The 14,970-nt window shown below is 41.5% G+C and overlaps 1 protein-coding gene across 1 annotated transcript in view; it reads left to right on the top strand.

The window, feature by feature from the left end:
• The window catches only part of mgat4a (alpha-1,3-mannosyl-glycoprotein 4-beta-N-acetylglucosaminyltransferase A), a 284,363-nt gene that overhangs the window by 219,823 nt on the left and 49,570 nt on the right, over positions 1-14,970 (top strand). Inside the window, exon 10 of the mRNA XM_072262765.1 lies at positions 14,776-14,883. Coding sequence (XP_072118866.1) covers positions 14,776-14,883 — 108 coding nt within the window. The remainder of the gene's footprint in view (positions 1-14,775; positions 14,884-14,970) is intronic.

The following is a 14,970-nucleotide window of genomic DNA, read 5'->3' as shown; positions in this document are numbered from 1 at the left end:
TCTTGGCCCAAACCACTGATTATTTATTTTCCTCCATGGATGCTGCTTGATCTGCTGAGTTCCTCCAGCATTTTGTGGAAGTACAGAACTACTTAAATTGTTCCTAATGAATTAACTTTTAAGAATTGTCTCAGAGAGCTGGTAATATATTCTTGATTGGATACAAAAGCAGTGCAGTAGATAGGTTACATGAAGTTTGGAGGCCTTAACTGTTCCTCAGATGAACATAATATCATAGAAGCCCAATTAGACCATTCAGTTTATCAAGTATGTTCCACCATTCCACCTCTGGCAAAAGGAATTCCCCCTTATCTCTGTTCTAAAGGGACTGGGACTGTGCCCTCTGGTCATAGACTCCCACTATTGGAAACATCCTCTCCGCGTTCACTCTGTTGAGGCTTTTCAATATTCGATAGGGTTCAGTGAGATTCACCCCTCTACTCTTCTCAACTCCAACGAGTACAGTGAGGTGAGTTAAAATCACTCTGCAGTCACTGAGCAATTTAATTTTGTGCAGTAATCTGCAATAAAATGCCAGTCTCAGTACTGGTGACCTAGAGACTGTCATCTTGTGGTAAACAGCTTTGCTTTGCTAATGTTCTTCCTCAAGCCAGCCTGTAAGTAACTGCAGAGCCACAGCAATATGTGGTTTACTCCTACACAAGTTGGCCCAGTGAAGCTCCTCAGTTCTAAGCAATTAGATACTTGCAATTAATATTACTGGCTCATGCACTCACATCCCATGAATGAATAAGTGAGCCGGTGCTCTTTATCCTACAAGTGGTGTGGTTGTTAAATGAACTTTCAGCCTGGTTAACACCTTTTCTGTCACAGTTGTTTAACACTGTGGATATGATTGGTATGTTTCCTGAGAGCAGATCATTGTCTGGATTCTCAGATTCTACCCTACCAGGTTTTAATTTAGTTTTTTAAAAATTAATTTTGAGATAGAGCATAGTAACAGGGCCTTCCAGTCCAACAAGCCCAATCCAGCCAATTACTCCGGTGTGACCAATCAACCTGCTGCCCTGTACCTCTTTGGACTACAGGAGGAAACTGGAACCCCCAGAGGACCCTCACGCAGACACAGGGAGAGCGTGCAGACTCCTTACAGACAGCACCGAGAATTGAACTTGGGTCGCTGACACTGCCATAGTGTTACGCTAACCACTATGCTATCCTGCTGCACAGCTTTCCTGACCTTCCCTGGTAAAAGTCAACCCAGTACATTCACTGCTGAGCCATGTGAACCATGACTTCAGCAAAGGTTGCAGGTCAATGCAATCTTACTCTAACTCTAGACAGAACTTCTGTCTGAATATCCATTTCACCCTTGTACTTTATATATGAGCTGGATATTTAGATCAAAAGGGCTACTGCAGGTAAGGCTGTAAATTTGCTGTCAAAGCAATAATATAACTTTGATTTGGAACGTAATTAACAGCTTTGACCAGAACGGAGACTTTAATGAAGTTTAACGCAGGCACCACCAGACACTCAAGACAACAGCAGCTCTATAAAAAAAAAACCTGGTTATATCAAACTTAAGAGTATTGTGTTCAGTTCTGATCTCATCATTATAGGAAAAAAAATAGAAGTTTTAGAGAGGGTGCAGAGGAGGTTTACCACGATGCTGCCTCGATTACAGAGTGTAAGGATAGGCTGAGTGAGTTAGGACTTTTCTCTTTGAGGTGAAGGAGGATGAGAGGTGACTTGATAGAGGTGTACAAGATAATGAGAGGTATAGATTGAGTGGATGACTAGAGATGTTTTTTTCCCCTGGGGCAGAACTGGCTAATCTGAGGAGCATAATTTCAAGGTCACTGCAGAAAAATATAGGGGCAATGTCAGAGAGATTATGTCAGATCTTTACACAGAGAGTGGTGGGTGGATGGATCGTGTGCAAAGGGTAGTGGTAGAGGCAGATACATGAGGGACATTTAGGAAACTTTTGGATAGGCACATGGAAGATTAAAAAAAAATGGAGGGTTATGTACATGGAGAGGGTTATATTGATCTGAGAATAGGTTAAAAGGTTGGCACAGCACCATGGGCTAAAGGGCCTGTACTGTGCTGTAATGTTCTATGTTTTAACCCGAGTTCATTTTTGTTCAGTTTTTGAGGTTTCTTTGATAGCAAGTCAGCAGAAAGTGATATTTTCCTCCTACAGAGGGCATTTAAAAGAAAACTTGAAATTGCATCTGACACTTTAGTGTCATCTGTCAATCAGTGGGAGCCCAGAGCACTGGTCCATGCGATTGAGGGGGGCCAAATGCTGCTTAATAATAACAGAGTGAATTCCCTTGCTGCTTTTCCCTGACCTGGGTGTTCTAAAAGCAAGGTTATAAACTAGGATTGGGAAGTAAATTTCCACATTTCCCATTTAAATAACCTTTTCTTTTCCCTGGATCCCGATTTCTTTCAGGCAGCTAAGAACATGGTCACAGGTAGTGAGGCAAAAATATTAGGGATGCAAACCAGGCCAGAACTGAAGTACAATATTGTAGCCAGATTGTAGGGCTGAATGGTGTTACAGAGTAGACCAGAAATGAAGTACAACATTGTAACTGGCCGGAGCCAGAGGCAAGATACAGGCTGGTTCCAATCACTGCTCCGCAAGGCTTACTCGTCTCCGCGCTGAACTTCAACTCGTTACTGCACAAGGTAAACTCGTTTCTGCACCAAACTCTGGCTGTGACCTGCAACTATCACAGTATGATCTCACTTTTGTGCACTTTATTTCTGAATGCTATTTGCTTGCTTTTATTGTTAGCATTATTTTTTCCCCTTTTTTTTCCTCTCTCTGCACTTTGGGTGTTTGATCGTCTTTTGTTTTTATGAGTTTTGTTGGGTTTCTTTGTTTTGCAGCTGCCTGTAAGAAGGAGAATCTCAAGGTTGAATAAAGTATACAACTTTAATAATAAATGTACTTTGACCTTGACCTGTTACTGAGGTAGGGAGGGGATGAGACCGTGAATGAATTGGATAAAAGGTTGAAGCTTTTCAGAGCTAATGTAGAACTAGCTAGCAGGTGAGTGATGAATGAACTGGCAGAGTCTGAGTAGGAGTTAAGGCTCCCTATGATGTGTCTTTTATCACTGTGGGACACATTTATTTATGTCACTGCTGCATTGTATCGGGTGACCAAGACCTAAGCTCCCTCAGAAGGTCAAACTTGTGTTCAAAGCTGTATAAGATGTCATTGAGCAGTGCACGGTAACAACTAGTGGGGCTACTACATCACCGCTCTGGTGATGCCAGTTCGATTCTGACCTCTGTTGTTCTCTGTGTGGAGATTATGCATTCCCATTGATGTCATGTAGATTTCCCCTGGGTGCTCTGGTTTCCTCCATGCCCCAAAGATGTGCAGGTTGGTAGATTAATTGACCACTATAAACTCCCCCTGCTATAGGTAAGTGGTTGAATCTGGAGGAAGCTGATGGTAATATGGGGAGAATGCAGTGGTATTGGGCTGGCTGGTGGTGTAGTGGTATCAGCATTGGACTTCAAGGCGGAGGTCCTGAGTTCGAATCCGGCCAGCTCCCAACCTGGGCGGCAGCAGTATCTGTGTGGAAGAAATCTCCTTCTGTATCTTGTCACAAAAACTCTATGGACAACTACACTATCCATGAGTCGACAATGGCTCAACGGCACTCAACCACAACAACACTTTGGGATTAGTGGAGATTTGTGCTTCATGGTTAATATGAACTCATTGGATTGAAGATCCTGTATCTATGGAGTACAATTATGACTTTAAAACCTCTCTGTACAGTCCAGTATTGCCCCCAGTGAAATATAAATGCAAAACGGTCTAAGACCGTGGTATCTGGACATTGATTATTTTAATTAAAAGGAATTTGCAGGAAGGTAATTTTTAAACTCCAGTCTGCCGCCTTCTCATCTGAAGGTAGTTAATGGTGGTCATGAGGAAGTACTATATCCACACAATGAATGCTTGAAGCAATTATCAACTTGAAAACATGCACCGCCAGGCTCCAGGACACCTTCTCCCATTGTTATAAGACTCTTGTATGTTAATGAACTTTTGACCTCTGTGTACCTCATCATGACCCTTACACCTTATCTGTCAACTTCCACTGTACTTTGTAACTGTAACACTACATTCAATAACATTCAATTGTGGAATAGGCTTGATGGGCCAAATGCCCTAACTCTGCCTCCTATATCTTGTGGTTGTCACCTTATCAATACCTTCGGGAAAGTAGTAGAAAGTAGTTCTGGAAAATGCAGTATTCCACCAGGTTCACTTTATCAACAGCACATATTACTTCAAAATACCCCAATAAACTGGTCAAAGACTTTTGAAGCTACATTGGCTTTGGCTGATTATTGTTGTGACTTTGAATGGGCCACACAGAGACCAGGAATGTAGATGTAACTGGTCTTAATTCAGCATTACAAACAGATATCTAGATGGGATCTGATGGAAGAATCTTGAGGAAGGATCCCTCCAAACTCAAAATGTCAAGGTTTATATTCACTGAGCACAACAGTTACAGCTGGTGATGAAATACATTTTCAGTGGTTACAATTACTTCACTTACTTGCACACTTGGGTTCTGTAGAATATTATACTTATAATGGGAGCACATCTAAAGCGACAAGAACATCTCTAAACATTCAGACACACCTGCTAGAAATCTATGCACTCAAAACAGCTGCCTACCACTGTATTGAGGGATTGCTGTATTGAGTGGTGTTCACTCATGCTACCATCCTTATCCGAGACCGAAGACTAGTTCCCATTTGTATTCATGGCTGCTATGCCTTACACTTCATACTTTTTGACTCTGGCTGGTTCTCACTGGAAAATTTCAGAAAATTGCAACTAGTGCATCATCTCACCAGCTTTGTTTAAGACTCAGGATGAAGTCTTATTAGCCCGCAGTCCATGAAAACCACCTACTGAGCCACCCCATCTACACTTCAGTAGATCAGATCACCAGGCTCTGCTCCTTCTCCCTGCAGACGAACTGAGGCTGAAGTGGGAGGACCCAGTGCAGAAAGCCGTAGCCATACTTCATTAGGAGTTTGAAGCGATTTGGCATGTCAACAAATACACTCAAAAACTTGCATAGTTGTACTGTGGAGAGCATTCTGACAAGCTGCATCGCTACCTGGTTTGGAGGGGCTACTGCACAGGACCAAAAGAAGCTGCAGCTGTAAATCTAGTCAACTCCATCTTGGGCACAAGCCTACAAAGTACCCAGGACATCTTTAGGGAGCGGTGTCTCAGAAAGGCAGGGTCCATAATTAAAGATTTCCAGCACCCAGGGCATGCCCTTTTCTCACTGTTCTCAATGTTGAAAGATTGGAGCGACTGGGCTTGTATACTCTGGAATTTAGAAGGATGAGAGGGGACCTGATTGAAACATATAAGATTATTAAGGGATTGGACACGCTGGAGGCAGGAAGCATGTTCCAGCTGATGGGTGAGTCCAGAACCAGAGGCCACAGTTTAAGAATAAGGGGTAGGCCATTTGGTACGGAGTTGAGGAAAAACTTTTTCACCCAGGGAGTGGTGGATATGTGGAATGCTCTGCCCCAGAAGGCAGTGGCGGCCAAGTCTCTGGATGCTTTCAAGAAAGAGATGGATAGAGCACTTAAAGATAGTAGAATCAAAGGTTATAGGGATAAGGCAGGAACTAGATACTGATTGTGGATGATCGGCCATGATCACAGTGAATGGCGGTGCTGGCTCGAAGGGCCGAATGGCCTACTCCTGTACCTATTGTCTATTGTTACCACCAGGTAGGAGATACAGAAGCCTGAAGGCGCACACTCAGCGATTCAGGAACAGCTTCTTCCCCTCTGCCATCCGATTCCTGAATGGACTTTGAAGCTTTGGACACTATTTCACTTTTAATATACAGTATTTCTGTTTTTGCACATTTTTTAATAATCTATTCAATATACGTAATTGATTTAATTGTTTATTATTATGTTTTATTTTATTTATGATTATTGTTTTTTCTCTCTCTGCGATTATGTATTGCATTGAACTGCTGCTGCTAAGTTAACACATTTCTCGTCACATGCCGGTGATAATAAACCTGATTCTGATTCTGATTCAGTGGTGGTCTGAGGAAGCAGATGAGCTTCTACATGACTGCTTTGAGTCAGTAGACTGGTCCACGTTCAAAGACTTGGATGAGTATGTCACCGTCCTCATAGATTTTATTAGCAAGTGTGTTGAGGACTGTGTACAAAAAAGGACAATCCAGGTGTTCCCAAACCAGAAACCGTGGATCAACTGGGAGATCCATTCCCTACTGAAGTCTAGGACTGTTGTATTCAAATCAAGTGACACTGCCCTTTACAAGCAATCAAGATGCATCCTCTGTGAAGCAGCTGGGGATGCCAAGAGATTATCCCTGTCCAAACTAGAGTTCCAGACCAGCCATCAGTTGTGGCAGGATTTACAAGCTATAACAGGCTATAAACAGAAGTCAGACAGCATTGCCAACAACACTGCATGCCTTCTTGATGAGCTTAATGCTTTCTGTGAACGTTTTGAAAAGAGGGGGAATGGAATATTACCATCCTCCCCATCAGATTCCAATGCAGTTGAATCCATATTCACTATCGCGGAAGCAAGATCTGTCTTCTTGAGAGTGATCCTACGGAAATCATTTGACCCGGATGGTGTCCCTGCCTGTGTCCTTAGATCCGGTGCATATCACCTTCAGTCTGAGGTTCCCACCTGTTTTAAAAAGAACACTATCATCCCAGTGATGATGATGATGGTGGCTGGTTCTTCGCTTGTGAAGATCAGGAGGGGAAAAAAAAGTCTCAGTCACTGTAGGGACTTTTCTTCCCACTTGTGCTGCATGTTGAGGATCAGTGCGCATGAACCGATTCACTCTTTAGGCAGGAGGACATTCCACAATGGCACAGTGAGCTGCAGCGACCATAAGGCTGTAGGTGGAGTATCAGAGTTTTCCTTCTCCTAGACAGACTGTCTGGCAAGGCTAATGAGTCCTATCTTCCTGGGTTTGGAATCAGAGCTGTCCTTCTCCTAGGCTGGCTGCCAGCCAAAACTGATGAACCCCGCCTGCCCAGTTATGCCACTAGGCACTCTGTTGCTCCGTGACGTAGAACACTCAGTAAGAGCAGGGACCCCACGTGAAGGCATTGTTGTGGGCACAGTAGTGTAGAAGAGGGCATGTGCAAGAGATCTCCTGAATGGCAAGCCAAACAGGGTCCTGCGGCGATCACTGCACCAGGAACGGAGAGGCTATGGGAGATGCTTCGCCTTACATAAGTGAGCAGGATGCCCAGCCCAGAACTCGCCCATCCCCAGAACCTAATAAATATAAACAAGGTACTGTGCCTTAATGACTACCATCCAGTGGCTCCGACATCCATCATCACAAACAAGAGGAAGTCTGCAGATGCTGGAAATCCAAGCAGCACACAAAATTCTGGAGGAACTCAGAAGATCAGGCAGCATCTATGGAAAAGAGTACTGTCGACGTTTTGGGCTGAGACCAGTACTGGGTCTCAGCCCAAAACATTGACTGTGCTCTTTTCCATAGATGCTGCCTGACCTGCTGAGTTCCTCCAGCATTTTCTGTCTGTTGCATCCGCCATCATGATGTGCTTTAAGAGGCTGTTCAGGGCACATATTAACTCCGGCCTGCCAGGTAAACTTGCCCCACTGCGATTCACCTACAGAAACACGACCACGTCAGATGCCATGACCCTGGCCTACACTCATCTCTGGAGTAACTGAACAGTAAATTCACCTATATTAGACACTAATTAAACACTATATTAGACTAGTGTTTGTTGACTGCAGCTCCACCTTCAATGCTATAATTCCAAGCAAACCCGTCTCTAAACTCCTAAATTTGGGACTCAACACCTCTCCTTGCAACTGGATACTTAACTTCCTGACCAACAGACTGGAATCAGTAAAGATGGGCAACAACACCTCCACCACAATTATTCTCAACACTAGCGCCCTTCAAGGCTGCATCCTGGACTTCCTACTCTATTCCGTGTACAGACATGGCTGCATGGGCTAATCCTGCTCCAACTTCATCCTTTAGTTTGCAGATGACAGCACTACAGTGGGCTGAATCTCAAATTACAATGAGTCGGAGTGCAGTAAGGAGGTAAACAGCCTAGTGACGTGGTGTCATACAACAATCTTTCTCTTGATGTCGACAAAGCAAAAGAGCTGGTCACTGACTTCAGAAAGCGGAGCAGTGTACCTGCTTCCATTTACATCAATAGTGCCGAGGTTGAGAGGGTTGAGAGCATCAAGTTCCAAGTGAACCTGTCCTGGTCCAACCAGACTGATACCACGGCCAAGAAAACTCACCGGCACTTCTACAACTTCAGGTAGCTAAAGAAACGTAGCATGCCCCTTTGACTCTGACCAATTTTTGCCTAAACAGATCCTTGGTATGGCAACTGCCCTGCTAGTGACCGTAAGAAACTGCAGAGAGTTGTGGACACAGCTCAGTACGTTACAGGAACCAACCTCTCCCCCCCCACCCCACCCCCCCATGGTCTGTGTACCACTTATTGCTGCCTTGGTAAAGCAGCCAGCTTAATCAAAGACCCCACACAGCCCGGACGTTCCCTCCTCTTCCTCTACCCATTTGGGGGGGGAAGGTATAAAAGCCTGAAATCACAAACCACCAGCCTCAGGGACAGCTTCTATCCCACTGTTAAACTGTCTCCTTGTATGATGAGATGGACTCTAGACCTCAATCTACCCTGTGGCTTTGCATTTTACTGTCCACCTGTACTGTACTTCATCTATACTGTACCACCTCATTTTGCACTGTTCTTGTTTTGCCGCAGCGTAATGGATTGATCTGTATGGATGGCATTCAAGACAAGTTTTTCAATGTACCTCAGTAATAAAAAATGAAAAACAAAGACCAGCTCCAACAATTTGCTCAAAACAGCTGCTCTGGTTATTTGTAATTATCCTGAATTCCTCTCTCCCTTCCAAATCACCTTTTACAGTAACTCTGAGCCATTCCTTGTATTCTCTAGAGACAAGACTAATGCAAAGTACTCACCTGCTGTATCTTAGTTTTCCATTAGTAGTTCCCCGACTCTCTTTTGAACCAATATAATCTGTGCTAATTGGAGTGTTTTTTGCATATTTATAGAAACCCTTACTACCCTTTTATATTTCTAGCTTTTTTCTCTTTCCTTATTAATCTTCAAGTTGTCCTTTACAGGCATTCAAATGCAAGTCGGTGGTTTAAAAACTGGGCATTCATTATAAACCAATGCCTTCCTGTGATTGCTTCCCTCAGATCTGTGGGTTGTCGAGCTGGTGAGTGGAACAGAGTACAGTATAACCCAGGAACAGGCCCTTCAGCCCACAATAGTCTGCTGAATGAATTAAATTCATAATCAAATGGATACCTAAACTAATCTCTTCTGCCTACACAATGTCCATATTCTTCAATTTTCCTGACATTCATGTGCGTATCTCAATGTCACTCAAAAGTCCCAAATGTATCTGCCACTGTGCAGTCCATTCCAGGCACCCACCACTCTGTGCTTTTTTTTTAAAAAAAGAAAATTTGCCCTTTGCGTCTCCTTTGATGTTACCCCCCCCCACCCCCACCTTAAATGCATGCCCTCTGGTATTAGATATTTCAACCCTGGGGAGAAAAGGTAATGGTTGCCTACTCTGTCTATGCTTTCATAATTTTATAAACCTTTATCACAGCTCCCCCGCAGCCTCTGCTGCTCCGGAGAAAACAACTCAAGTTTGTCTAACTTCTCAGTGTAGCACATGCCTTCTAATCCAGGCAACATCCTGGTCAACTTTTTTGCACCCTCTCCAAAGCCTCAGTATTCTTTCTATATCAGGGAAACCAGAACTGTGTGCAATGCTCTAGATACAGCCTAACTAGAGTCTTACAAAGCCGCAATACAACTTCCTTCCTTTTGCACTCCATGCCTCGATTAACAAAGGCAAGCATGTCATACGCCTCCTTAACCTGTCTAACCTCCTCTGAAATCTGTTGGTTTGCCCTTGAGAGTGGAGGACAACATGGCAGCATTTACTCTCAGAGATGAATGTAAAACCCATTGAAAATAGCACGAAGGGTCATTAGAGTTGATTATACATGTATGGGTTTTGTTATTTAATGCTGCATTAAAATTTATGATGTGAAATCAATTTCAAATTTTTTGACTGCACAATAGAATTGATGTAAGTTTTATTTATTGCACCAGCCGCCTAGCCGTATACATATGCAGGAATGATGACGACTTTTAATACCAGTGCCATAAAATTATTTTATTGGCATATGAGAGTACCCAATGCTTCTTGCAAAAGTGTGTGTATTTCTTTCTTTGTATCCAAAATAATCAAATCCATCACCAGCAGCAGGTACCTAATTTATGCCACCTTTTTAAATTACAGTGTTTATTTATTTTTTTTAGATTATGAGAACACTCAGTCCTCTTTTATTGTCATTTAGAAATGCATACATGCATTAAGAAATGATACAATGTTTCTCTGGAGTGATATCACAGAAAACAAGACAGACCAAAGATTAACACTGACAGAACCACATAATTATGACATATAGTTACAGCAGTGCAAAGCAATAACATAGTTTTGTTCACAGGAAGTGGATGTTAGTGCTCGTGGCAATATATTTTGCCAAACCTTAAGTAACGATAAAAAAGTGCTTCAGGCTCATCATCTATAGACCAGAGTGAATAAGGAAGGCATATTTCCTCATCTGGTGGACATTATTGTACACGTAATTAACAAAATATTCTTTCTATAGGTCCTCCCTGGTTTACGACCACCTGGCTTAGGTACAGCTCGTACATAGGAATGAGTGTTTGGGACACTGTTGGGATGGATTTGTTGGTTGCTGTGGAGATGGAGGCACCTTCCAGCATGTGGGAACTCAGTCCACAGCTGCATTTCCAACTTGCAGACTGCTCCAGTTACAGGAATGGAACCCTGCTATAACCTGGAGAAGCCCTGTCCTTTGATTGTGCTGTAGGTCGTTGAAATAGGTTGTTCAAGGTCTTTGTGGTAGATATGTTTACTGCAAACTTGCAGTATTCACAGCACTGGAAAGGAGGGTTGTCTTCATGTGTACATCAAGCTTTTAAATTATGTTTGCTCAGTTAATGTATTGGTGGTTAATCAGTAATCTCTTAGTTATGATGTTTACCATTGTATTATTGGATATTTAGCTAGCTTACATTCTCAGGTTAAGTAAAATTGGTTTCTTAAAAATATAGTCTACAGGTATTGGGATATGGAAAATTGGAGGTTTGCAAGTTCTAATCTTACAATATAAAGTTTGCTAATGTGACATATTTCACCTGAGGAAAAGTTGGCATTTCACTTTTATGTTACATTTCTTTATTTGGTTATCAGAATAAATTCTTCCTTGGCTTGTATTTCTTTTTTGTATTCCCAGGGATATTTTGTATTCTCTTTTCTCCCATTTCCCCTTGCCCTAACACTTCTCCCGTGTCCTTTCTCTCTTACAAAATACTGAAATCACTACTGTCTTTGAATTCCATTCTATTAATCATTCTGTTTTTCTAATCATTCTGGTGGTAGCTGTGTCCAGATTCTGGAATTCCCTCCCGACATCTTTCCATCCCTTTTTCTCACCTCTCTGAAGATCTCAATAGCATCGACCTTTGACAAAGTCTTTGGGCGAAAGTTCCAACAGATCCAATAACCCATGCCCTCCTCTCACAACTGCCATCAGGATGGAGGTACAGAAGCCTGGTCTGCCAAGCCACCAGGATCAGGAGCAGTTATAACCCTACAGTCGTCAGGCTCCCGAACCAGCAGGTGTAATCAGAATCAGGTTTATTATCACCGGCATGTGACGTGAAATTTGTTAACTTAGCAGCAGCAGTTCAATGCAATACATAATACAGCAGAGAGAGAGAGAGAGAGAGAGAGAGAAAATTAATAAATAAAACATAATAAATAAAGAAGTAAATTCTTTATGTATATTGAATAGATTATTTAAAAATGTGCAAAAAAACAGAAATACTGTATGTTTAAAAAAAGGTGAGGTAGTGTCCAAAGCTTCAAAGTCCATTCAGGAATTGGATGGCAGAGGGGAAGAAGCTGTTCCTGAATCGCTGAGGAACTTCACTCACCTCAAATCTGAACTGATTCTACAACCTGTAGACTCATTTGCAAGGACTCTACAATTCGCATTCTCGGGGTTATTTATTTCATATTTTGCACAGTTTGTCTTTCGCATTTTGGTGGTTTGTCAGTCTTTATTTCTGTGTAGTTTTTCATTGATTCTGTTGTATTTCTTTGTTCTACTGTGAATGCCTGCAAGAAAATTAATTTCAAGGTTGTACATGCTGGCATATATGTACTTCAATAATAAGTTTACCTTAAACTTTTTGAACTTTGATTACTGGCCCGCTGAGCTCCATGTTTGAAGGTACTCTGAACTAATTCTATGACCAATAGACTCACCTTCAAGAATTCTCAACAACTCATTTTCTCAGTACTGTTTTTATTTGTAGCTTGCCTTCTTTTACACATTGGTTGAGAGTGTTTGTTTAAATTTTCATAAATTATATTTCCTTTGTCCCTGTAAATGCCTGCAAGCAAATAAATCTGAAAGTATACAATATATGTACTTTGATAATAAATTTTCTTTGAACTTTGAACTTGTTCTCACTGTTTCTCATACTCCTCTCACTTTCCAGCGTAGCTTTCCAGAACCTTCCCTGTTCTCTTTACTCTCAGCCCTTGCAAAGACATTGGATTCCGTTCCTTCCCTATGTTTGCCTATTTCACCCTTGTCAAAATTATTTTGCCTTTGAATCTACGATATTACCTATACCAGTACACCCAATTTTAGAGTGTAACAGGGTTAACCCAGCTCTTCATCCTTTTAATCATTGCTACAGATAGCAAGTTCAGACTATACCAGAAAGTGCAAAGTTCAAAACACACAAAATGCTGGTGGAACTCAGCAAGTCAGGCACAGCATCTATGGAGGGAAATGAACAGTTGGTGATTTGGGCCAAGACCCATCATCAGGACTGGCAATGAAACACTGACTGTTTACTCCCCTGCATAGATGCTGCCTGACCCACTGAGTTCCTCCAGCATTTAGTGTGTATTTTGCTCTGGATTTCCAACATCTGAAAAACCTCTTGTATTTCTGTACTTCCAGTCCACTGCAAATATTTTACTGTTTAATAAAGTATGATGAAGAGGTGAATGGGTTTGAGAGTGATAATAAATCAGCCATGAGCAAATTGTAGAGTAGACTTTATAGGCTGAATGATAAAATTCTGCTCCTAATGTCTTATAGTAATATGGCCATCTGAGGAACAGTCCAGGTCTCCAAACTCCAAATAACTTATCTACTCAACTGCCTTTGCATTTAATCAAGAACATAATGGCAGCTGTCTGAAACAATTCTTGCAGGTTCAATTTAAATATTACTGTACTTCCACAAAATCCTGGAGGAACTCAGCAGGCCAGGCAGCCTCTATGGAGGGGAATAAAAGGTTGTCAATTCGGGCTGAGACTTTCCTCAGTTCCTCCATAATTTTGAGGGTGTTGCTTATGATTTCCAGAATCTGAAGAATCTCTTGTGTCTTATTTCAATATTCAAGTCCTAATCAGAATTAGGTTCAATATCACTGGCATATGTCATGAAATTTGTTATTTTGGGGCAGCAGTACAATGCAATTTACAGTTATAAAGTATAAATTACAATAAATATTTATTAAGAATTAAATTAAATATGTAGTGCAAAAAGAGATGAGAAAAAATAATGAGATAGTGTTCATGGATTTATTGTCCATTCAGAAATCTGATGGTGGAGGTGAAGAAATTGTTCCTGAGACGTTGATTGTGTGTCTTCAGGCTCCTGTACCTTCTCCTTGATGGTAGCAATGACCCCTATCCTGGGTCATAGGGGTCCGTAATGATGGACTTGACCTTTTTTACTCATGAGGTGTGAACGTATATATCCATATATCCAAGCTGACAATCCAGGGGAATGCCCTAGCAATGTTGCGCTGTCAGTAATTCCCTAATAAACTAAGCCCTGTTCTGGGTGAATGATGAAAGAATGATGGCACTTTTTTTTTTGAAGATCAGGGAAGTGTTCCCAGATGCTTGGCCAATACTTCTCACTTGATCAGTATTTTGTTTAAATAACCAGAATATGTGATCATTATCATGTTGTTGTTGATAAGACCTTGCTGGGTGCAAATTAAATGTCATTTTTTCCTACATTATAGCAGTAATAACACTTTAGAAAGTACATTAAAGTGCCTTTGGACATTTTGAAAGGTGCTATATAAAGGCAAGTTTATATGCATTATGCAGCTCTGATCCCAATGAGATGATGTTGCTTACTTGCAATCAATAAAAAAAACAACTCTTAATTCATGCCTTGTTTTGTTTCTTCCAACCAAGTTTAATCCATATCTTCTCTGCCCACTGATTACATATCTTTCTTCTTCTCTAATAAATTCCCTTGTGGTACTAATGCCTTTTATTGCAGACGATGACGCAAGTCATTCTTTGTTCATTTTTATGCACGAGTTTCAAATGAAATGGTCAAATTGTTTTAGCCAAATACAATTAAAAATTGAAACTGTGTAATAGGAAAAGGAGCAATACAGTTCTCCAGTGATATTTAATTTTGCCTGCTTTTAATCTCAACTGCTTAACACTGCTTGGAGCATTAGTTCAGATTCTAATAACCATTTATTTTCTTGTGTTTTTAGAAACACTGTGAGCGGCAGAAGTCTAACATCAGGATTCGATTCAGGCCATCTCTTTTCCAGCACGTTGGATTGCATTCATCATTGGCGGGCAAGATTCAGAAGTTGACCGTGAGTACCATTTTTAACTTCTGTCATGCAGTGACTTTTCACCTCTTAGAGGCTAGTAAATAGAGAATGTGATATATGTTCACTGTG

Source organism: Mobula birostris, chromosome 7, assembly GCF_030028105.1.
Source record: "Mobula birostris isolate sMobBir1 chromosome 7, sMobBir1.hap1, whole genome shotgun sequence".
NCBI lineage: Eukaryota > Metazoa > Chordata > Chondrichthyes > Myliobatiformes > Myliobatidae > Mobula > Mobula birostris.
Note: the sequence above shows the minus strand (reverse complement) of the source record. Positions and strands in the feature narration are given on the sequence as shown.